Below are 26,463 nucleotides of genomic sequence, written 5' to 3' on the forward strand. Positions count from 1 at the left end.
TCCGGGCTGTCTGTGGGCGGCAGTGGGGCGCTTATCAGCAGCACTGGCTTTATGGTTTTTACGGTTTATACACGCACACAGACATTGCGTACGCACAACAAAGGGTGGAAGCAGAACAGTGAGTGTTTGTGAGTCATTCTGCAGTTTCAAAATGTGTTAATATGATGTAGATGCAAATGAATAGAGGTGAAGACACATCGGCCCACACGCTGCCCTCAGTGTCGTCTGCCTGTGCGCAAGGCAAGCAAGATAGGCCTAACGTTACTTGAAAGAAGATAAGAAACATAACATCACCACAACAGGCACAACTCATAACAAAATACGTTTAGCTTCCTCTATTCGCCATCCAAAATTACACAAGTAATTTGTGTTTACTAACGACAGAAAAATGCAAATATAAAAAATACTAAAACTTAAACTAAAATTTTAAACGAAAACCAATTCTACATAGTAATACTAACACTATTATAGGCTACTAGAATAATAACACTTATGTGAACTGATTCAGGACTTTTTAAAAGCATCCAAGAAGTTGGGATGGAAGTGTAAAAGAAGATAGAATATAAGATGTTTTTTTTATCATTACATAATCCCCATAGCCTGCCTCCATTCCATTTCATTTCAATATATATATTATTTATGTATTTTTATTTTTTTATTTATTTTTTAAATAGGCCTAGATAATCATAATCATGAAGGCCAGGAATTTGTCTCTATACATAATTATGCAGACCATTACAGCTGTAGTCGGAGACTTACTGAATCAGACTGAAACTGAGGTTTTCTAGCTATGGTAATTTACGTTTAAATAATCTTAAAAAAAGAAAAAAAGAAGAACATCTGACATCTGTTCAGTGAGTCACGGGTTACAGGAAATATTAATAAAACAAACTAATTCAAAAGACAGTAAATCGATTAAAACTTAATTTAAATAAATTTATAATCGACTGAAATTCATAACTCTTAATAATAATCTTAATATTAATTAAACCAGGAAAATTCACTAATTATCAACTTTATATTGTTACAACGTCGGTAACGTAATAAAGTAAACAATGTGTAGGCCTATTATTTTTCCGTTTAACTTGCAAAGAAATTTCCCCTTCAGCAAAACTCTGCCGGATGAGGCGTTTTACGTTTTTAACCGCCAGGGCTTTTGTCAAAACTACAAATGATACTTCCGCTTTTTTGTATTTCCCGCTCACATGTAGTCTGATAGAGGGCAGTGCATTGTGGGCGTTGAAGTTTCCTGCCACAGCCCTGTTATGTTTTCTCTAGCCTTGTAGTTTTAAGGAAATTCAGTAAAAACCTCTTATTTTAAGGATATTTTATGTCTACTTTTATATGTTAAACATATTTTATATGTTAGAAATTACGTGATTATGATAAAGACTGAAATAGTGCAGTAGCCTAATCAAAACCTGTTTTAAAGTCCAGTCAATGCAAATGTTTCTGAACTATTTACATGACTATTGGTCAGGAGGGAAGACATGCTTGTATATATTAGCATTTTGTTTGTATGAGTATGATGTAATATATTAATTATCGGAAAAAATCAGACACTACTTATTCTTTAAGATGACAAGGAGGTCAAAAGTGCCTCTGAAATTTCAGTGTTTATATGTTAAACCACTTGATGTCCAGTATAGAATTTTGGCCCTGAAACAAAGCATGAGAAATGAAAAGGACTTCACAATCAGATGTCAAAAAAATAGAGTTTAATGTTCATGTGCTCTATAACAAATTAAATATATTAGTGTTTACAAAACAATATGTGCAGGACTACCGTATGCATATCCTAATGTACTCTCTACTCAAAAGTGATGAGAACAAGTTCTACTGACAACACAGTTTCATCCCACAGTCCAAGATGCGTAAGTCTATTATACAAAGCAGGTACAAAGATTAGAGAAAGACTGATCATTTCTGTGAGTGGTTAAAGACAGTAACAAGCAAGGAACAAAGGTAGGCGTCTAGATATGTCTTGCTATATAGGTCATTGGTAATGATGTAATCAGTAAGGTCCAATCAGTTTTTTTCTTCATCAAAGGTTTTTTTTTTTCCTAAAGTCAATTTTGTTCCAGTGCTCTTAGAGAGCTTGATATTGTCGAGGCTTTAAGTCTCAGATGTTCATACAACTTCCCAAATCTCATTTCCCATTCCAACTAAAATGAACATCCAAAATAAATTACCACCAGTGAAGAATCGCAACGTGGAATGTTTCAAACTAAGGCAAAAAGTTGAAAATGCAGATAAATATTCACATAACGCTCGTCTATATCACACGGGACATCTCGTAACCCACCGACTTATCGCACGCTCTCAAAAATATGTTTAAAATGGCACTTAAATTAAGATTTTGCATACTCGAGATCTCTGAAAATAATCCTAAAAAATAAAATACAACATTTCCACATATTCCCGCGAAATACTGAAGTGTATGATCAGGACGTTAAAAATCGGTCTCTTCATACCGATATAGAGAGGTATTTGTCTTTGACACAAATACAGATTATAAAACAGCTTGACCGGTACATTACAGACATGTAAATGTGGAAAACCTGATTATCTTGTGCCTACTTCACCTCACATGATACTCTAAAACTACATAGAGAGTGTGACTCGATGATTTCACGGGTACAAGTCCTACAAAAACATGTATCACCATTGAGAAACACAAGAAATGTTGAGCAGTAGGATGCAAATTTGAGAATCAAACACTAGTGCATATCAGTTTCACATACATTTGCACGTTGTTAGCTGAATCTAAGACTATGTCTACACTACGAAACAGAGTAGAAATACTGTACAGTGAAAGTCCTCTGGGCTGGGACACCTAGACACGTTCACTGAGTTAAGTGACAACAGCTACCCGGTATTGCTCTACGACTAAATATTCAGAAATACAAATACGTTACGTGATTATGATAAAGACTGGAATGGTGCAGTAATGGCGCCCTGTTTTCAAGTCCAGTCAGTTGCAAATGTCTTTAAACTATTTACATGACTATTGGTCGGGAGGGGAGACATGCTTGTCTGTATTAGCATTTTGTCGGTATGTATAGAGTACGATTAAATATATTAATTGTGCTTCGTATCGGAATAAATCAGGCATTACTATTCGTTCAAGATGACAAGGAGGCCAAACATCTGGCTCCGAGATTTCAGTGTTTAAATAGCAACGTGTGCCGCAGTTTTCCTCTGTTACGCAAATAAATTCAGCCATAGCACCATAGTAGACTTTTATATTCAGATTCGTTAGCATTGCTATCAGAAATTCTGACAAACGACTTCCTTAAAGACCCCATGAGATCAAAATTAGAGTTTTTAGTCCCTATGTGTCATCTATATGCTAGTGTGCTAGTGACAAAATTCACTTTCACGGATCAAAAAAACAACAACATTCTCTTGTGGGATAAACAATAAAAAAAATATTGATTGCAGCTGCATGATATTGGGGAAAAAACAGACATTTGCGATATTTAGTTTTTCTGTTGAACAGCTTGTGGAAAACTTTGTTTGCACTTGGGTAGACTTTACAAGAACAAATGAAAACATCTTTTAGTAATAATAAAGTGAGCAGAGTTCACAAAAAAAAATGAACTCACTGTTTTTGGCTCATTTAATATAACTATACTTAAAATAAGAAATAATAAAATACTAATGTACTACAAAATAGAGAATATTTAATAAAAAAATACCTTAAAATACTGTAGGATTACAATACTAATATTTCCGTCTTAATTTCTTCATTTTTGCCTAAATTTACAAGTACTTGAGCAAATGAACAGTGCCAAGCTTCACTTTTGTTGATGCATTTAGCCTTGTCGCAATATCAATAATATGTTGATACATTGTGCAGCCCAAATATTTTTGTTGAATTAAATGTTCTCTACAATGATAATATTGTTTTTGCTAACAATACCACCAGCTATCTAATAGCAATAGCAAGTAGCAAATCACTGTTTATGGTGTAAATAAAGCCTACTGGCTCTTTAAAAAAAAAATGGAAATGAAAGTGATTGCATGGGGTCTTTAAAGAGAAACCCAATCCAGGAGGCTCACTTAACAACAGCTGCTTACTAACAACTTTAAAAACACTGCATCCCTCCATTTCAGTGATATTTTACATGCATTCATATATACATACAACACATACTGTATTTAAATAACATTGAACCGTTTTCAAACAGACATTTTCTATGTATGTACAAATAGCGGACTTTGTGGTCCACAGCGATAGGAGAGCATAAAAACAAGTGATGAGAGCTAGAGAGAATTAAACGAGTACAGTCAGTGACAGCACAAACAGTGTGAATCTACTCAGGAGAATGGAAATAAGGGCTCTAGGTGCTTTGGCAAAAACAAAAATGGCGAGAAACTAAAATAAACTCTATTTTGAGGCAACATTGGTTGTTAAGGCTCTACTGTAGTTGTGCTTGTTTAGTATTCACTGACAGACGACGTGTATTGTTGTAGGTTTGAAACGAAAGCATTCACGGCTGCTATCTGGAATCCTCCGGCTCGGATTTAATGGTCTTCTTCTCAGAGAGGTTGAGGGCATGTGAAGATCCATCTGCTCCGTTTTCTGGAAAAGAGAAAAAGAAAAAAGATTAAGAGACTATATGGATACCCTTTATGTAATGTATGATAAATTGCTTGCAAGGTTCCTCATTTGCAAGTTGCTTTGGATAAAAGCATCTGCTAAATGCATAAATGTAAATGTTAAGTTGGCAATTACACATTAAATGGACCATTCCTTAATGTGTAAATATAATGGTTAAAAATACCTCACAGTGTTAAAGATCAAATCATGATAGTTAGCATTTCACAATCAAGTGAAGATGGAACATATGGTGAAATTAAATAATTTAATTACTTTATGAATTTAATGATCAGACCTTGTCATTTTGCCATGTCCCCATAAGTTTCTAACATGGAAAAACTGACAATTTATAAAAAATAAAATAATACATTAATAATAATAACCATCATCATTGATAATTATAATTTTTGTCATATCCCCACGTGCTTCTAAAATGAAAAGAATGTTAATTTATTACTATTATAAAAAATTATAATATATTTTATAATAATATAATAAATGTATTCAACATTATTACAGCCATTTTTTTCACTTTTTTCTTTTTGCAATTAAAATGTTTAAAGTAAAAAAAAAAAAAAAAAAAAACAGTGTATGTGAACTCTCAATTACTCCATGAGATTTTAGCTCTTTATTAAGCTCATTGTAATGCATTATAGGATGCTTCCTTTGTCAAGGACACATATGATGCTGACTTTCTTAGGTGTATTAGCTATAGGGTGCTTATGATGCCTTAGATGTTGCCTATGTAGGCAGCTCAGTAGGTTTAGTCTTTGTATGACATATTCATATCCCTTTCGACACACACCTGTGGCTGCTGACATCTTGCTCTCTGCATTAGCGTGATGATGTCTCTTCAACTCATTGGCCAGCTGCTTTCCGAGAGGCGTGTCTCCGTCTGATACGCTCGTCCTCTGGCTGGTCACCCTCAGATTCAGTGGCCTCTCTCCTGTAGAGACGAAACAAAACAAAGCCTTCGATTTAACTCATGTTCTCTTTTCACCTCGCAACTGTATTTACGATCGCCATTTAACAAAACACAAGGCTGCATCATTATGTCCATTACAGAGTCCAAGTTAATGCTACGAGACAAGCATTCCGCCTACCAGAAACACTCAGCACAATACTCTCACTTGCACATGCAACCGAGCTTCATTTGATACGAATGCACCTTTTTCTTTGACTACAGCCAGCCAACGCACATGCCGTAATAGCCTGAGGACAGTGAATGCGGCATACACCTTCACACAGAACATTAACCTCCTCTGTCCCTGGCTGGCTGATCTCATTTGTGTCTATTGACAGCATCAGTGCAGCATCATGACTAATGTCTGTCATTTTTAACTTAACACAATGCCCTTTAATTACCAGCAGCAGCTGAGGGGACACGTCTCTGCCACCCACTCCTTACAATACCTCATTTTAAACCACAGAAGCTAACGACCACTGGACCTCAAGGTTGGAATTCAGAGCGAATCGGAATTGGTCGAGTCCCACAGGAAGTTGCATTGGAATGACAGGATGAGGAATCCGCTAAGCTACAAATGAAAGAAAATCGATACAGGTAATAAATTCTGGGAAACTGTGTTCTGCTACCCTGTCTTTCATCCAACATTTGTAATAAAAATCAATTTATATGTATTTCTTACAGTACTATGTAGTGTTTTATTTTTATTTTGAATTATTACACTTCATACTATGTTAAATAAACCTATTGTATCTGATTTAAAAAAAAAATGTATTTATAAATATTTCCAATTTCCAGTTTATTTGTTGTATTTTTGTATCCATCATTCATCATTCAAAATATCTATCTATCTATCTATCTATCTATCTATCTATCTATCTATCTATCTATCTATCTATCTATCTATCTATCTATCTATCTATCTATCTATCTGTCTTAGATCAAATTAAAACCCTCTGGGCTTCTTCGTAAATGGGTTACACTTAGCTTCCTCCGGGTCAAAAAAGACCGAAGCCTTAAAAATGTAACTTTTTTTTTCCCAGGAAAACCAATCAAATATATTTTTGTTCAATAATATTTTTTGTATATTATTTAGAATTTTTAAAGATTTTTATGATACTTTGCATTAATTATATATTTTTTATGAGCAATTTTTTCCATTAGAATTAATATATATATTTTTATTTTATTTTAATTTTAATTTTTTTTCAATAAATGCACCATTGCACATCAAAATAGAGTGCAGGCCTAAAATAAAAAAAAATTCAAGTGAGAAGAGCGCCATCCAGTGGCTTTAAAATATAATAAATGTGTGTAATGTCCTGTAACCGCCTATAGGCTGCCATAGCTTTTTTTTTTTTTTTTTTTTTATTCCCATTTGGAAAGAAAAAAAATCGAATTACTAAGCAACCACTGAATGGAACAACACAATCTATATATCATTTTAAAGCTTAGGATCTCAGCTTTTTAATGCATCTAATCACATTTATTAACTCTTAACGAGTGCTGAGTAATCCCTCTAAAACCGAGTGTACCGCCAGCAGGCGCCACCTAGCTGCGAAAATATTCATTACCATATTTTTCAAAAATATTGCCTTGATTAACACAAAGTTGATGTCATTTGAAAGCTTAGGGTATGACCTTTACAGTGAATGTATCCACTTTGAAAAAATCTTAAGTATTGCTGAGTTATTTGGTGATAAATACAATTTCTTTTTTTTTCATAATCTATAAAATAATGTACTGCAATGTGTCAAAAACATCATACAGCTCATGAAACATTCACAGATCATTGAAAATGGCACTTCATTTTTTACAGCATATTATTACAATTACAATGAGCCTAAAATTAACATAATCTATTGCTTTTATGACTAGATATTCTTCATGGAGAAACAATTGCGTCAAAGGGGGCGTCAAAGACTGTACAAAAAGGCTATCTCTGTTCCAAATGCTGTAACTTTTGATTCCTTTATCCAAATTATTATTATTTTTTATCCAGATGCAGCTAACATGTAGGGGGACTTCACTAAAAAAGAATTTTCCTCCTACCTTATTTCCTTCCTGAGTTATTCCATGACAAATAAGAAAGATATGCAAAATCATAATACAAATTATATATATATTTTGTCTTTTATCCGCAATTTCTCTGCAGGACAATGTCTAAATGTAATCTAATTTATATTTTTGAAAAATTTAAAAAGAGTTCTTTCAAACGATACCTACCTTTTGACTCTCCTTGCTATAGTTTTGGAGTTATTATGATTATATAGTAAAATATAGCAAAATTTGCTGTTTCAGTCTTACCAGTTAATTTCTCTGTGTGTGTGTGTGTTTGTGTGTGTGGGTGTGTGTGTGTGGGGGGGAGGGTGTCTTATTTGCACTCTTGATGTTTTAGAGTGTCACCCCTTCATTGCTGTACACTTTTTTTCTGCACAGTGGCTGATCTGTAGTTTGTACCACCAAAGTTTCTCTGAGTTTTCGGATTTTCTTGTATTTCCCATTCATTTCCTATGTGGGTCGTTTTTGACCCGTAGGAAGCTAAGTGTGCAATTTTTTTTTACGACCCTTTAACATATCAGAATCATCTCCTTGATTTTTTTGTGTGTTCACATAGGTAATACAACAAAAGTCACCAAGTTTCATCCCCCTCCGATGAAGCAAAAAAATTTAAAAATTTAAAACGTACATGGTTTCGGTCTTTTTTGACCCGAAGAAGCCCAGAGGGTTAAACTAAGTTAAATTTCAACAATTAATTCCTCTTTGTTGCATTCAAATTATAATTCCTTATACTCATTTATTTATTTATTAAGATTATTTTCAAGAAAAAAAGTACATGTATTTCATAAGGATTAATCAAAACGATTTCAAATAAATGCTATTCTTTCAAACTTAATATTCATTAAAGAATCCTAAAAAAAGAAGTATCATGGTTTCCACCAAAAATATTTAGCTAGCACAACATTGATAATAAATCAGCATATTAGAATAATTTCTAAGAATCATATTCAAATAAAATATAATTTTTAAACTGTGATAAATGAGACTCCTTTCAAAAGCATTTTAAAAATCTATTTTGCATATTTACACTCAAATCAAATTCTAGAATGAAACTGAAATACTATTACTTGCACCCCTACCAGCACTGATTCATTTCATTAGAGCCCTACCTGCAGAGGGACAGTCAAGGTTAAAGAAGGACATATTTAGATCTCATCTAATTCTCACTCTCTTTCTCTCTCTGCAGATACCATACACCCACTCTGGAGTTCTGGGGATATAACACATGGGATATTAGGAAGCTGACAGGGATCGTGTACTCCGAGAGTTCATGAAGGAGTTACTCTCAGAGCTGAGGAGGGAGAGAGCGCTGTTGTGTTCAGTGAGTGTGAAACAACCACAAATAATTATTATAAATAATGAACAAGCATTTCACATTACAGCAGATGAGAAATTAAGTCTAATTATTTCCAAGGAGATCTAATAGCTAAAGAAAGCTATCTGTTAGCATCCCCATTCATCTCAATGGCTGGTGCATAAAAGAAGGAAATATGTGACGTGTAGTATACCAAAAATTACAAAACAGAATACCTTGCGCTTATAAATGCATAAAATCTTCTTTAAATTATGTTTTATTTCATCTTATCAAATTATATTATACCTAAAAAGCTAGGTGGCCAATATAGGGGTACAAAAAAAAAACCCATTTTAGTCAGGCACTACTTTGCAATGTAAAATCCCATGTAAAGGTGTAAACATTTGTGCTTGTGCTGTGATGCAGATAATCAGTGCTCAGATTCGGTGTATGTGCAGTAATTATCGTCATGTACCAACATAAGGGTCAAAATGAACTCCAGATGGATGGCATTCTTAGGCACAAGATTAGTAGCTGAACGCAAAGCTGTGTTCATATTTCTACCCGACGTCCCCCTCCCCTCTCTGACACCCACCACCCCGCCTCCGCCTGCAGCTGCCAGATGAGCCCCAGAAATGAGAGTGCCAACAAGAAGCGAGAAAAAAGAGAGTCTGGAACAGGTGATGCAAGCTACTGAATTATCTGAGAAACAACAACTGAAACGCCTCGCCGGTTTTCGGTACTGTCTAATGTGTACAAAAATAATCTGGATGGTCACTCAAGAGTAAAACACAGTTTGTCTGCTTTTCTGACAGTAATAATAATACTAGTTGTTTTGTTCTGGTCTGGGATCGTGAACATTTATTTATTGACTTTACATAATAAAGTGTGCAGTGTGGTTCTCAACTGGTCTTGCTTTAGGATTTTCAAATGTTTTGATGTAAAGGACTTCCAAAACTATTTAACTATAAAATGGTATATTATATTAATATTAAAAATATTTTATGATATTGAAAGACAATAAAACTAAGTAACAAAATTAAGTAATTCTTTCCAAAATTAAATAATTCACTTTATATTATAATCATGCAAAACTTTTTGCTAATATTACTATTATTATTACATAAAGATTAATATATATATATATATATATATATATATATATATATACTGTATATATATATATATATATATATATATATATATACACAATAATAATAAATAAATAATAAATTGATGTAAATATGATAAATATCATCATTTCATGTTTGATAATATTACTATTTATTAAATTGAAATCTGAGATTAACACTTTTTTATTTTTTATAAATATATTAATGCTGTCGAATGATTAATTGCGATTAATCGCATCCAAAATAAAAGTTTTTGTTTACATAATATAAGTGTTAATACTATGTATATTTATTATGCATATATAAATACAAACACATGCATGTATATATTTATGAAAATTTGTAAATATATTTACATATAAAATGTAAGAATATAAATATATACATGTAAATATTTTTAAAATGCTGTATATATATATATATATATATATATATATATATATATATACAGTACACATATATATTATGTAAACAAAAACTTTTATTTTGGATGCGATTTATTGCAATTAATAATTTGACAGCACTAAAATATATGCATGTTTTTTCCCCTTACTATTAAACTCTAGTGCTTTAGTGCAATTTCTTTAGACAAGAAAATGAAATGGTTATATTGTCAAATTTGGTGAATGTCAAAGTAGAAAAAAAAAAAGTCAAACATATTACCTCGATCTTAAGTCCACACATTAACTCTGACAGCCCCAAAAATATTATTATTTTTTTTTTTTAATGTTTGTGAACTCCCTAGTTGGACCTTAGGTGGTTAAAAAAACCCTGATTTCGTAGATAAGATTAAAAATATATATTTTTGCAATTGCTGCACAGTTTGTTGCTTTGGATAAAAGCATCCACAACATGACAAATAATCCATCATCTCAAATTTTAAAATGCACAAACTTACCCTGCTGGTCAGTGTTTTTGTCAGCAGAGATCCCGTTACTGTTCTGTCTGCCTGTGCTGTGTTTGTAGGGCCCTGGTGGAACCCTCCACTCTAGAGCCTGCAGTCTATCCTGCGCCGCGGCGTCATGCAGTATCTCCATCTGCTTGGCCAACAGACGCTCCAGCTGAACCTATAATATGCACAGACAGCAGGGAGTCAGACAGGCGGATGTGTGTAGCGTCATACGTACAGAAATGTGTACGAGTGGCAGAAATGATTTCCAATATTCATCATTCACAACATACCGCAAGTGTAGTGATACAAAACAAAACTAACCATAAACAAACTCCTACAGTTCCAAATATCTGCTAATTTGAAGGATCCTAAATCCATTTGAAAATGAAACGGTGTTTACAATTACTATAAATAATTAGTTATTTTTATATTAATGTTTTCTCAGTACATTTATCTGATTATTATTAAAACCACACTATGTGTGGAGCTTGATTGATTCCAATAGCACCCCTCCTACATGTGCAACGGCATCCTACCTAAAAAGAGGCAAACTTTCACCGCTTTTTTTAACACAGGAAGATGCTATTCACAGTTACAAAATGACACGTTTCCACTTCACAACACAAAAGCAGCATAATTAACTGATGTTTCTGAGACAATGCATTCTGTCATTCTATCTACTGAAAAGAGAAATGACAGCCCAAAATATGTTTTAAATGCTTAGAGGTTGAGACATAATGGAGACAAGTATAAACTTTGTCTTAGTACAACAACAATCAGCAAAAAGCTGATATATAAAAGCTGATAAAAGTCAGTTTGATCAGTTCATCTCTTTCACAAATATCCAACCATTAATTGTTTATATATTAGACCAGTCGACCAAAAAGTAGGTCATGGTCAGGAGGACAGGTAAAGCTCTTGCAACTACTGACCCAAAAACCTGCATGATAGGATACCAGAGCGAGACGTGTGGTGGTAGACAGACATGAAGACGGAGTCAGCGAGGCGCCTGAGAGCATTCCTCTCCCACACACAAATAAACACACTGTCATAATGCAGTCAGTCACCTGGATGTTCCGCCCAACCGTCTCCTCTCCCTTAGATCTGGCGTGGGCTAGCTGCTCCTTAAGGGTCTCCTGGCGCATGTGAATAGCCTGCAGCGCCTCCTGGAGGTCAAAACAGCCCTCCTGCAGATCAATACACATTCCATTGATATTCCCTTCCAGAAGCAGTCAATTTCAAAATGAAGTTTGCCATTTCTGCAAAAATAATGATTTTCAAACCGGTTTCCCTCCATCCACGCCTTGTATCAGCAGGACAAACAGTCCTTCCCAAATTTATGCTATTGAATGTTACCTAATTCTGCTCAAATAAACAGAATAATCTTATTGCGGACTTTTTTGAAGAATCAACCCACTTACTCATAGTTTCATCCAAGATAAGCGGTCAAGCATTTTAACACCACAAAAATGAAGCAATCACCAAAAACTCCACAAACACTAAGCCACAATTATCCAAACAAGCCACAATTTGCAAAAAAAAAACAAAAAAAAAACAAACAAACACTAACTGTGAAGGTGAAATACAAGTCTCAGGCCTTAAAGATGATCATTTTGTGACAGTAACATTTGCAGTTCCTCTATTAAAGCTGTGGGGGTTTTTTCACACTTGTCTTAATGCAGCTTTAATGTGTACAGGCCTTTTTTTTTTTTTTTTTTTTTTTGCAAATTAACACCAAAAGATAACACATCACATCACATCACAAGAGGATATATGACAATATACCTCTAGTAAGTCCACAAACTTTCCATTACCCTGTTTTCACATTTTGAAGTATCGCATCAGAAACCCCAAATTTTGAATAAAAATCACTTAATTTGCAAAAATGTTTTTATGCTCGCTTGAGGTGTTTTTTTTCTTGTGCGAAAAAGGGTTCATGCGAATAATGGAAGATGGAAACGCTTTTGCCGAGTAAATTCTTCCAAGCGCATTAAAAAATAATATGATTTTGTGCTATGGGACGGCAAAACATGATTAACCAGCGGACCGATCTTGTTCCATAGCATCTGAAATGTTATATGGTCATTTTGAAATGCCCAAGCAAAGTCTGTCATCAAAATATTTCTGTAAAACTGCATCCCAGAAATGTTACATGACTGCATTCTAACAGCAGGCATCCACTTCCGAATGCAATTTATTTAGTTTTGTCTGCTCGCTCTGAGACGCAAGTAATTTATTATATATGAAAATTATTATATTCAGTGGCTTCTTCTACTTTTCTGAGAGATATATTGCCAGTTTACCAGGAAGTGACGATTAGACAAGTCAAAGACGAAGAGATGGCTGTATGAATCAGCTTTTTACTGGAGGTCCATGGGGTTAGTGTGACATTTGAAAAAGGCCTGAACAATTCCAGGACAAGTTGTTCATCTCAACCACTTCACAGAGCGAAGCCACTGATTTTTCACTAACTAAAGCTTCATTCCTCTGGAGCGAAAAGGTCAGATACTTAATAAAATGTCACCCCACTTAAGAATCCCCTCAGGATGAGTTTCAACCTGATGGGCGGATGAACAAACAGAACATTTTGTCTGCCGTACCACTACGTATTAATTACTACAGGAAGGATGAGCTTGACAACTTCAAATGTTTACATGGGTTGCCATGGGTGTAAACTACCACAGACATTCCATTCTTTTCATTACTAGTTGGGTGTTTGAGGCAGAGAAGTCACTGCTAATAACAGCTCTGACGCAAATTTGCCAACACTCACGCAGTAACAATAATATCATCGAGCCACTCCTGTGAGTTATGGCTTTTCTCTTTCTTGCCATGGTCTTCTAGAGCGAACAGACAAAGGTGCGTGCGTACGGCTGCATGTATACGCATGTGTCTTCAGACTCGGCCCCTTTTCACTTTGTGGTATCTGCGCAAATGCATACTGGGCGTGGGTGATTCCGAGTGCACCCACGTAATGATGTCACTTCTACCTCAAGAATACGGGTGGGCGCGAAACTGATCTCATTTGGACCTTGTCTGGGTGCATGTGGGCGGGCGGCTTATTCTCACTGGTGTGGATGGGAGTGTAATGTGGGCAGAGTCGAGGCCAGACAGGGACAGCGAGAGGGGGAGGGGAAGTTTATGCTTTTCTTTTCTGCAGTTGAGACACACATGCTATTAACTGTCACACACTTTGAAATGGTTAAATGTGGAAAATCCATCCTAGAGTGAGTTGGGTGCAAGTTAACTGCATCAGAAATGCAAAAACAATGTAATAAGCATCAAACAGCAAGACACTACCTTGACTAGAATTTTCAGTAGTACAGACAAAAGTTCAGCTTGTTTGTGCACAATCAAGTTATTTTTGCAAAAAAAAGCGGTGAGGTAGCTTGACCAATTGGTAAATTGCTAAAAGAATGTGACAAAATATACCCTCTCTTTTAAATGTAGCAGGAATGTCAGAATGAGTGAATCAGTTTGGAATTTGTTTTTAATAAAAAATGATTCACCAATTCAAGTAGCATGAAAAAAAATGGTATGTTGGTACCCCTTTCTTAAACATAGCAGGAAATTCAGATCCCGTTCCGTGAATCAGTTTGTTCAGTTATGTTTGTGGGTGTCATGGATGTGTGACTAATCTGTGGCTCTATAAAGAAAATAAAGTGATTTCTACCTCACTAAATTCCAATAATTTGTTTCATAAATTATAAAATGGTTAACGTGGATGTGCCATTTAGAATTATGACATCTTTAATCAGCATGACATGAGGCATCACATTTATAACCAAACAGAATTAATTTATATGAAAAAAATAATAATAATAATTGTAGCAAGAACCTGCTTAGAATAGAGAGTACTGTTTGGATGCCTGTCACTGCTTGTTGAATTTGCAGATGTCTTTTTTCAAACAAATGGTGAGTAATTCATTCCATTATTGTATGTTGCTTCACATAAAATGTCTATTGCAAAAGACTGGGTTGATAAATATGCTTATAATACATTCTCAACATGATTTCTGCTAAGTTCAGTGCTCTTGTCGTACACTAAATATGGCTACCACTAATGTGCAGCAGATACAGTTTCTGTTAAAGTTAACATTCTTAATACATTTTTTCATAGCACAGTATTTTCTTAAGTATTGCCTTTTATTGCTTGTTTTAACTACAAATAAATTTGTTTTCTATATTTTCCTTTGTTGAATTTAGAGCAAACATATTTAAGTTAGTTTAATTCTATAACCCAAACTGAGATCTTCATTGATTTTGTGTTAGATTCATTTGGCTTTGATTACAAAAACCATACTTTTTATTAGCTTGATGCGTCATTGACTAGAGTAACTACTCTACCTTTGTGGTCAGTTTTTTTTTTCTTTTTCTTTTTTTACTTTCTATGCATCAAATAATCTGGATAAAATGTATCAGTTTCCACAAACTTAGTTTGAAAAGACTTTCAAAAACATTTAAAAAAAAAAAAACATCTTACTGAACCCAAACTTATGAATGGTGGTGTACAAGCTACAGTTTTAAAGTAGCTTCTCTGGTGCTGGTGTTTATTCACATTACTAGTGTGGGAACATGACGTAAAAGTGAGGTCAAATATGATTATTAAGTGAGTAACAATGCAAATTAGGGGGAAAGGAAGGCACTTGGTAATTTGCCACTGTCTGATAATGATAAAGGTCTCATTTCTCCTTAGATGTAGAGTGGGTAGAAACCACAGATTTTCCGAAGTGGTCACATGTTTTGTGCCCATATGCAGAGTGAAACTAGTGCAGAGGTTAAGCGGGCAAACACCTGCTCTTCTTCAGACACCAGCCCAGCCCAGAAGCATTGATGTGGGATGTTAGAAGTTTCCAGTAGATCTAACGACTGGACAATGATCAAATGTGTCACTAGAGAGCCATGTATGGACAGCTGCCATAGAGCACAAAGGCCTCTTCAGCAAGCCACATCAATAAGATCACTATGTGTGTAGTACAGGGCAGACTGATCACGGATATGTAGGTTATGGAAAAATAGTGACCGTGGGCCAGCTAAATATGGATTTAAGGTGTGATCGAGGGAGTGGGCTTGCGAACATTGGTCCTTTGTAACTTCTCCAGGCTGAACTTTGACTTTTCCCCTACACCATGACATGCAATCCTGATGGAGCTACCCCGCATGCTCCTGCAAAGCCCTCCCACACAGCTCAGTATGCTGACAGGCAGCTATGCAAACAAAAAGCCAATGGACCCACCCAGTGTCAATCCTGCCTCCTACAACAGTTTCCTCACATATCGGTGTTAGAGCCGTAGCGCACATTAATAACAAGCTACAGACAGATTATTTGGAGTTCGGATTGGAGAAATCAAAAAGTAATTTTACTCACCTCAGTTTTAATTCTCTTGGGCGATGGCTCATCTCTGTCACCGCATCTAGATCTGCAGTAAAGAAAATTAATGTTCAGCACTGAAAAAGCTGGGTAAAACCACTAGCGATTCTACATTATTATAAAAAAAAAATGTCCTGACCATATATGTGTGTGTGTGTATCAGAACAGTACGTATATATATATTTTTAAGAAAATAATAATTTCCCAGTAAGGATGCTTTAAATAGACAAAACTTTTATACATTTATAATGCTAAAGTGTTCTATTGCAAATAATTGCTGTTCTTTTGAACTTTCCATTAATCTAAGAATCCTGAAAAAAAATTATCTTGGTTTTCACCAAAATATTATGCAGCACAGCTGTTTTCAACATGTATTATATTAAGAGAAACAAATCAGCATATTAAAATGATTTCTGAAGAATCACTAAGACTGGAACAATGGCTTTTTTTTAAAATGCATTAAAATAGAAAACTTTTTAAATTGAAATAATATTTCACACTAATAGTGTTTTGCTATATTTTTGATTCAAATAAATTCAGTCTTGCTGAGTATAAGAGACTTGAATATGTAAGGGTAAGCAATTAGATTTAGTTTTTTTCTGTCTCTAAGTGAAAATAATCTACCATTGTGGACATGTTATTACAGTTACTTTAACCAAAATGCTGATTTTTTTAATTTAAAATAAAAAAACCTTAAAACATGGATTTTCAAACCCCACCCCATTATTAATTATGCTTATTATCTCCTGCATGGAACCTCTTCAATATTTTCATAGACCCATGCTTGAAAGCCCTGGCCTTAAAATGCTAATGTATGCTTTAGTAATACTAGCTTTTCACCTGCAACCTAATTTAGGAGTGCCCTTGACAAATTTCATTATATGACGTAAGAAGCATTGTAAGAAAACTTGGCCTAGATAACTTTCGCAATACCTAGTCCACGACTGTGATGCAATCTTTCAAGTTCTGAATGAGTGGCTACAATTATGTAACGCCAAAAGGAATTTTCCATCCACTGACACGCAAGCCTGGCAATCCAGGAAACACCTGCAAGGTCTCTTTGGATGGCAGGTTTTGAGTCTCTGACAAGGCCTGTGTGCCTTTAGATGCATAGGAGTGGGAGTTTTCTCATCTCTCTGTAGACCTCAGTGCAGCACTTCACACCTTAACACACACGCCCCGCACAAAGCTGAGTTTGATATCTCGGCTCGGCTCTAAGCAGACTACCAGAGAGCAGATCCTGAGCTGCTCACAATGCATTAGCATGAGCTATCTCTTTCTTGGCTTAAAGGCTAAACATCATGAATGATTACTCTAGTCACTTATGGGGTGTAAAAAAAGTGATGCATGCAGAGAATTTAAATCCATTAAAACAAACAACTCCTCTACAATGTGCGTTCTTTATACTAACGAGGTGGAATCTGCAGGATATTTTGTGTTTATCAGAAAATTATTCACTGATTTAGGTGGGGAATTTTATGATTTAAACAATGGTAAAATGTTTTATACAGAGATACTGGCTCTCATATTTAAGGCCTGCATCTGTGGAAATGGTCTGACAAACCGACCATCCTGCCCAAAATTCATGCTGCTGATTACCCGAACTACTCAAACAGTACAATGTTTCTATAATGTTACAAAGACACAGTGTGAACACTTTTTAGGGAAACTTTTCTGTGCATAATGAACTAGGATATGAGAAATTATTTTAAAACTGAAAAATTGCATGTTTCAGTTTTAACCAAAGGTCCAAAAATAGTCGACTATGGTGTTTCATGTTTGGGAAATGACCTCAAAGTTCTTACTTGCTGGTTCTGTAGGTGTATTTGTAGGTGACCTCTCGGGAGACCTGACGGGCCAGTCCGAAAAGCTCATCCCTGCGAGTCAGCAATGCCACCTCCTTCATACATAGCTGTGCTGCAGCCTCATTCACCGTCAGCTATGTAAAAAGGGGATTTTTATTATTACTTTGATAATAAATAATACATATTGTCACGTGCAAAGAATTAAACCAGTCCCACAAGCAAGCAACACCCCTGCATTATATTTCTGGTGCAGCCAATTAACTGATGAAGCACTTTTTGAATAATTTCTTACTGGAAGTACAGCTACCCTGTTGAAAAAAAATCAGCATATGATGGTTAGGTATGTTTTGAAGCATGGCAGCTGGTTTGAGCTGGTCATGTGCTGGTCCTAAGCAACTAGCTCCAGCTCAGGACCAGCTCATCAGCTTATAACCAGTTCAGGACCAGCTTAAACCAGATAATGAACAACTAAGGACCAGCTTAAACCAGCTGCCATGCTTCAAAACACACCTAACCAGCATTTGCTTATTTTTTCAACAGAGCACGCTTGGAAGTGCGTGATACATTTAAACCCCAAAAGCACCCAAAGATGCAAAAGCTCCGTAAAACGCACCTCGTGCAGAGTCAGATGCTTCCCATCCTTCCTTTTTGAGTCAAATCTCCCATATATGGCACTATACTTGCGGATTTCCTCTTCCCTGTGCGGATCTTCATCGCTCATGTCAAAGATGTGGCTGATCATCTTGGCAAGCTTCTTATTTCCCTTCAACTGTTCTTTAACCTCTCCGGGGTCACTCTTGGGCAAAGTCTGAGCGATTCTTTCTACGCACTCTGCCACAGACTGAACAGCAGCCGCGTCTAGTGCCTCCAGGCCGTCCCGAGGGGAAGACGGAGAGCCCAGTTCTGCCGGGGACAGGCTGTGCTCGCTCTCTGTGCCGTGCCCAGTCCAAAAACGTGGCTCGCTGCCACTCTGAAGGGGCGAAACTGTGGCAGAAGAGTTCCCGTTGCCCGATTCTACTTTTCCGGGATCCACGCAAGCAGCTGCCAAACACTTGGGCACTTTGACTTGGGTGTCTCCACGGGCGCCATTCCCAGGCAACAATGTGGGCGACCCTTCGGGCAGCTTGTAGACGGGAATGCTGCAGACGGGAAGGGACGTGAGGGGCTGATTGAACAGGGCAGGGTTTGTGACCCAATCGCGCAGAGCTTTCTGTAGGCGTCTGACGTGCAGCGGTTTGCTGGCCATGCCTACGAGAGCCATGATCTCGAGAAACTCATCCTCGCCGGCCTCGCAGAGCTGCTGAACGTCGTCGCCGCCCTGCTGGATGAAGGCATCGTAGTAGCACAGCAGGTTGGCCCTCTGAAGGATGCGGTAGAGCTGCAACTCCCCAAGGGTTCTGGGTAAAGTCGCTGCCATACCTGAACAAAGGAAGGAATAAAGTAAGCAGCAATTACAGGAAACAAAGCAAAAGTGCTTGAAGGAGAGGACACTGGTTGCCACAGCAGGGGGAGGAAAAGAAATGTGTGGCTGGATCCAATAGTGGCGACTATAAGAGAGCTCCTGTCAGGCTCCTGAGCTGCTGGGAGAGTCACATACCACACTCCACCTCTGCAACACGCGTAGGTGGACTCTCTCAGCACAGGCCTCATTTGTTTCTACTGGGATCTGGCTTCTACAGCTGCCACTGTCAGGATCTGGATCCACAGCAGCACAGATAAAAGCGAGATTGGCTGCAGGGGAGGGAGGTGGGGTAATGAAGCCGTGTGGGAGTGGGACGGTAGGTGTGCATGCTAAGAACATAGCGCTCTGCATTTTTCTTTAATTCACCCACTTCTTCCTTAGAAGGATACAGGGATTATGAATGCACAACAAATGTTCACGCATGCAAACTTTGTCGGATACTGTAATGCATACCAATGTGGTAACCAAGTTCATTTGCTTATTTTAGATGTGTTTTAGAAATGATATATCTGAAATATCTGAGATTTGGTAGGGAAATGTTTATATTTTGAATCTGCATTTGCAAATCGCCACTCATTTTTGGATCTGCGCATACTTATAGTGATGATTTACAAATGCATAGACAATGCACATGAATAATCATTCAGTCATTCAAAGCGCAATTGTGTACTTATGAATGATGTTTTGCATATTTGAATGATATTATGTGAATGTCAATTAGATCACGGATTTGTCATAGTTTGTGAATTTGTCACAGTAAAAATGAAGAGATCATGGCAGAAATTAAAGTTTCATCAGATCAGTGGCAGAACGATGTGGAGAACCTCAAGGAACCTGAAAACTTACAAAATTAAGTTCCTACAAGAACTTCAAAGACGGTCAACAGTTTCTTCCCCCATCACAGGGGAAAGGCATTGAGAGACACTTATATTGAACTTCATTGAGTACACAAAATTATAATTGAGTCACGTTCAAAATGATGCCTAGAGGTTCTCCAGAGGTCTCCTCCAGCCTGGCAGTCTGAAGATCTCCAAACAAGACTTTTAATTTTTAAAGTGGTGAATCATATTTTGAGAATAAGAATTAGGTTACTCATTTGTGAATCATATTTTGGGACCATATTCTTTCTGAGAGTATTCTGACCCCTAGAGATATGTCAAGAAACTGATATTGTTTCAACGTCATCAGAAAACAGCATTTTACATTAAAATATACCAACTGCATGTTTTTTTTAGAAATGAATATGCCTTTAAAATATTTTCCTTCTACCCAAAATTTCCAAATCAACTTGAACAGACACACATCTGCATATGCACTTTTCTCTGCCTGCAATGAAGTATAAAGACATAAACTGCTTTCCGAGACACTACAACAACAAACCTATAACAGCAAAAAAAGAAATTCTTTTATGGCATTTCTACATACTTTAGGATTAAATAAATAAACAATTTAAAAATAAAAAGTTAAAAATATATATAATAATAAAAAAAAATTAAAAGTAAAATAGCCACTTTTAAAAATGAAGAACAATGCCAATTTGAATACCAGACCTCAATTATTGTTCTTTCAGTGGCAGTAAAAGATGACAGATGCTGCTAAATCATCATGACTGTTAGTGTACTAGAGGTGAGTAAGAACATTAACACAGCGAGGCTGATAGTGAGTACTGATGAGTGAGTGTATGGAGTCTAATGAGGACACCCCACTGCACAGCAGAGTGATCCACCACTCTGATGGATGACTGAGGCCTAGACCCAAGTGAAGGGTGCCTTGTTGAAACCAATTTAGTATCAGCATGGATGGCACTCAGGCAGCTATTTATCCAAAGCTTTCTCTCCCCGCAGCATGTTGGCTTCCTAATGCTGGAGATCTTAGGCCAGGGCTTCACGCAACAAGCTGAAAGCACTCACAGCACGTACTCGTGTTGCCCAACCACAGCCTCTTATCAATCTAAATGAATTATGAATTCTCATCGAGACCTGTACTAAATAGTGTGAATGCGATGAATCTATTGAAAAGGAACTTCTCTTGATAGGAAACCTATCAGTCCTCTGCATCAGACTAAATGTTTGTGGAACAGCTGCTCTCCATATAAAAGCTACAAGGGCTGTTTTTGTGAAAGGAACATCAGACACTACAAGAGGAAAACAATCGATTCACTTCTTAAGTGGATGACTACACAAGAAAAGGAATTGTTTGTGTGTACATAAGAAGTGGGGTATCTCTTAAGGTAATAGTTTATACAAAAAATAAACTTATGTCATCATTTACTCACCCTCATGTTGTTTCAAACCTGCATGACTTACAATATACTTTGGAACACCAAAAGAGATGTTTAGAAGAATGTCCATGCTGCTTTTGTCCACACATTGAAAGTGAATGGTGAGAAATGTCTGTCAACTTGAATGATGGTCAGTTCTGCTATTATATGAGTTCAGATGATTCGGAATAGTATATTGGTCAGCCTCTGGTCACCATTTACTTTCACTTTATAGAAAACAGCAGCAATGTTCTCATACCCTTTACACTTTTCCTTTTATGCTCCACAGATGAAAGAAAATCGAATTAAATGAGGATGAACATTTCCATTTTTGAGTCAACTAGCCTATTCTTTTAACAAGTATGTATGTTAAAAGGTATGGTATGTTAATAATTACAAATACTACCAGATGTAAAATAACTTGCCACAATCATATATATAAATGTCTTTAACATTGCCTTTCAACTGCTTCTTTATGAGGACCATCAACTCAAGTTCCACTTTGATAATCTTTCTAAGCACTTCAAAAGATGGGTGCAAACACATTCATTTCAGGTGGCAGTGCCTTTAACCCAAATACTGTACGATTCGTCATAGGGTCTTTCGAAAATAACAGGGGAAAATATTGGTGGGGAAAGTAGAGAAGGAGAATAGCATGATAAAAGTTCACCACTTCGCATTTAATATTAGTAACATCCGAGTCAGTGTATTGGGGGCCCAGTGTGTACAATGAAGTGGTAAACAATGAGTCATAAATTCACAGGACACAAGCAACATTTCAAAACAAAAATTCCCATTACCTCATTCCAATTTATTATTCAAATGATAAACCAAATATGAGGCATCACTAACTATTACTAATGTTTATGGGAACAATAATAAACCATCTCTGGCAGAACAGCATTATATTAGCATTAGGAGCCAAGCATCAAAGGTAGTTTCTATTATAGACACTTATCATATTGTTATTATTCTGTCATTGCAGACTATGGCAGGACTGCTAGAAGTAAATTGTTCAATTTGGGCTGTAGAAATAAAGTAAACAGTTTGGAACCATCTTCTATTCAAGAAATATGAATATGATGTCATTGTTTATAACTATAAATAATATGGTTTAAAATCATTTTAAGTTTTTAGGGTTGAAATAAGTTACGATATTTGTCTATCTCAGCTCTATATTATGCATTGGTTATTTTAATATTACACATAAAATGCTGTATCTGACTAACAATTCAGCATAAAGAGGTGAAATTTGATATGTGCTATCTGCAAAATCCTCTTAAAAGTAAAATTATTTTTCAAGAAAAAAAGAAAAGGTTTTCGCCTTAATGTTTGCTTTGCACGATCCGCCACATTGTTTGCTCACCAAAATTTCATGGAAATTGTACTTTTCTCACACCTTTCATCAAATTTTAACAAATAAATGGCAGATCATCTTTAGACCTTTATTTATTTATTTATTTTCTTTGACCAAACCAGTTGTCACAACAATCACAACAAATTTTGTTTCTTCACTGGAAATGCTATATTAGTTTTACAATATTGTAATACATACAAATAATTACAATAGTCTAAAAATTTTAGCTTCTGGATTGTTAACCCTGTAATATCTGCATGCAACTAGATTAATTTTTATCATTATTATCATCATACATTACTTTTAGTATCTACATGTAAACAAATCAGTAGCTATTAATATAGATTATTGAACATTTAAAATAACATTTCATATAATATCCTTTAGCTAGCTCTTGAAATTCATTTGGAAAAAATATCAGCGTATGAAATCCACACATACAAAAGCCATTGCACAGTGGAAAGCATTGGGAATACTCTGACTGGAAGTGAAGAAACGCTAAGGATGCTGTACACACACAGCTGCCGACGACCAGACGCCCACGGGGGCGCGTTCACACACGGTACCGAGAGCTGTCCGGTCTGCACGGCGCGCACATGGATCACAATAACACGCAGGAAAGTTGCACAAAAAACAAGAATTCAGCGCTCCACTGCATTTGCAAGCGAGACTGCACTAAAGTATTGAAAAAAAAACATACCTTTTGGTTTTCTTTCTTTGTCTTTTTCCAACAAAACTCTTCCAAAAGTGGCGTGTGGTTGAATGAATATTAAAGTTCTGAAATATGACGCTCCGTAGAGTTACGCGACGCTTCACTGTCCAATGAGGTGCCGCGCGTTCGGCGGGTAAGCGACGCGTCCTTCGGCTCTCTGTTATTGAATTAACTCTCACGCACTCTGTAGTTTGAACTACGGAGGGACTCTCAAACTAGTTGGTTTCCGCTCTCTCCCCTACTGCCAGAATTGGGATATTCCGCGCTTGCTACATTGCTCTCTCACTCCCACGCGCCTGCGTGACGCAGATCCTGGCGTGGGCGATAGCGGCGCGTGGGAGGCTGCTGCATGGAATACCAAACCTCATATCAGCCGCATGCACCGCCTCATATATATATGTGTGTGTGTATATATATATATATATGTGTGTATATATATATATATATATATATATATATATATATATATATATATATATATATATATACACACACACATACACACACACACACACACACACACACACACACACACACACACACACATGGACATTTATCATGTCTGTTGACCTTACTGAAAATACGCCAGCATACAGCATAACTGTTCGGTGGCCGCCTGTACGCCTGTCACATACTGGGTCCTTGTGCATTCCAGTGGGCCCTTTTTCACATCTTATTCGTTCTACCTGTTCCATTTATAGAGTTATGCGCTGATGGCCAATAACAAGTTCTGCAGGCAATCTCATAAACAACATAATTACTTTTTTACTTTTAAAAATGCACTTTCTGGAGATGAGTTAATTAGCTAGTGAAATTTTCAGCAATTCTGGATCTTCAGTTTGTAATTAAAGAGAATACAAAAGAATAAAAACGAATAAATAAATAAAAAGTATTTGCATTTCCTGAAGGAAATACCACAAAGAAGCACAATAGTGTTATATATATATATATATATATATATTTATAGAGAGAGAGAGAGAGAGTATATTTATTAGATAGATAGATAGATAGATAGATAGATAGATAGATATGATAAAACCATGCATATTTACATTACAATTGCATTCTAACAATACAGATTTTCACAGTCTGATCTATGTTTGCATACTTAGCTTAAGAGGGTATGACCTTTAACCCAAAAATAGAAAAGGCGTTTGTATGACACATCAGGGTATATTTATCATAATCAGAGCAAATGTAAACACAGTCAGTGAGGTTAAATCAATGCGGTCTCATTTGGCAGCGATGTCTGATTCATGAACGAATCATTCTTTTGAGTCTGATCTGTATTATTTTTAAACATTTTTGAAAACAATCAGACTAAATTAGTAAAAGCAGTTCCCAAGATTATTTGGTTGTAAAATATTGTCAAAGTAGAGGGTTTCTCTATGCAGTAAGGGAAGATCGATTAAATCGATATGCAAATCAAAATAATCAATCACAGTTCAGTATGCTAATATTACAACGACTAATCAAGGTCACACCTCTACTCTTTTGGAAAGACATCCTGGGTTTTTTACTGACCACAGAGAGTCAGGACCTCAGCTTAACGTCTCATCCGAAGGATGGTGCTTGTTGACAGTATAGTGTCCCCATCACTACACTGGGGCGCTAGGACCCACACAGACCACAGGGTGAGCACCCCCTACTGGCCTCACTAGCACCTCTTCCAGCAGCAACCTAGTTTTCTCAGGAGGTCTCACATCCAGGTACTGACCAGGCTCAGCCCTGCTTAGCTTCAGTGGGAAACTAGTCTTGGGCTCCAGGGTGATATGGCTGCCGGCTAAAATGATCTAGGAGTTTATGCTAGATTAATTGCTTGCTTTTTAACACTTAGGGTGGGGGCTGAGAAGAAACCCAAAGCGGAATGTTTAAGCATTATCAATACAGTCATTCTTACTTTTGAGCATGCACAGATGTTTGTGCTTTCCTTGAGTGTGGTCCTCAAGTAGTGAATACCCGCCGGGAACTATACTCTTCTAAGGGGTTTGTGACTGAGAGACTTTCATTGTTACAGTGACTCAACCAAAACAAACCTCTCCCCTCAGCACATCTCTCTTACTGCTCCTTAGCGTCAGATGCGGAGATTCATTGAGAGATGTGCTCTCAGACATGTTTTGGGGGTCTGCAGCAGGAAGAGGAGTGAAAAGGGAGATGCTGGGAGGGGCTGTGGTCCTGTATGCAGCCACTACTCACTCCTCTTTCAGGATATTTACACTCCCACACACAGTGATTCAGCTGGCTCTAATCCTCTCCTCACACACACATAGACACACACACACACACACACACACACACACACACACACACACAAACACTGCCGCTGGATTAGGCTGCATAAAACACTCATGGCCAAAAGACTATGACAAAGATTCTCCTTCTTCATGTAAAAAAGCATGTGCTTTAGATAAACCGAAGGAGCAAGCTGGCTGACAAACAATTTGAGAATTGTGAGTATTTCGTATTTGGTTGTATGTGGGCAGCTGACATGACATGCAGTTCTTCTGTCCTCAAAACACAAGGTCGGTAATTTCTTTTATATGCAG

General features: G+C 36.5%; 1 protein-coding gene across 3 annotated transcripts; it reads right to left on the bottom strand.

The window, feature by feature from the left end:
* Positions 1–1,703: 1,703 nt before the first annotated feature.
* LOC132095451 (NGFI-A-binding protein 1-like) lies at positions 1,704–24,286 on the bottom strand. Of its 3 annotated transcripts, none has more exons than XM_059500454.1 (8): positions 23,906–24,286; positions 18,740–19,545; positions 18,127–18,260; positions 16,319–16,370; positions 12,018–12,116; positions 10,957–11,125; positions 5,412–5,552; positions 1,704–4,588 (listed from the first exon to the last, which is right to left on the bottom strand). In XM_059500454.1, exons 2-8 carry the CDS (start codon positions 19,541–19,543, stop codon positions 4,506–4,508), a joined length of 1,482 nt encoding a protein of 493 aa, XP_059356437.1. In that variant the 5' UTR covers positions 19,544–19,545; positions 23,906–24,286; the 3' UTR covers positions 1,704–4,505. The 3 variants fall into 3 exon arrangements, with proteins under 3 accessions (XP_059356437.1, XP_059356436.1, XP_059356438.1); XM_059500453.1 differs by having other exon boundaries at positions 12,018–12,137; positions 23,906–24,282; XM_059500455.1 differs by lacking the exon at positions 12,018–12,116.
* Between the last annotated feature and the right edge of the window lie 2,177 nt (positions 24,287–26,463).

This window comes from Carassius carassius, chromosome 19, assembly GCF_963082965.1.
Source record: "Carassius carassius chromosome 19, fCarCar2.1, whole genome shotgun sequence".
Classification (NCBI taxonomy): Eukaryota; Metazoa; Chordata; class Actinopteri; order Cypriniformes; family Cyprinidae; genus Carassius; species Carassius carassius.

Coding starts and splice junctions, on each gene's coding strand:
- LOC132095451 (XM_059500453.1), bottom strand. CDS start 19,543: ATGGCAGCGACTTTACCCAGAACCCTTGGGGAGTTGCAGCTCTACCGC. Junction 12,138..16,318: donor CCAAGAGAATTAAAACTGAG/GTGAGTAAAATT, acceptor ATTGATCTGCAG/GAGGGCTGTTTTGACCTCCA. Junction 4,589..5,411: donor CAAGATGTCAGCAGCCACAG/GTGTGTGTCGAA, acceptor TCTCTTTTCCAG/AAAACGGAGCAGATGGATCT.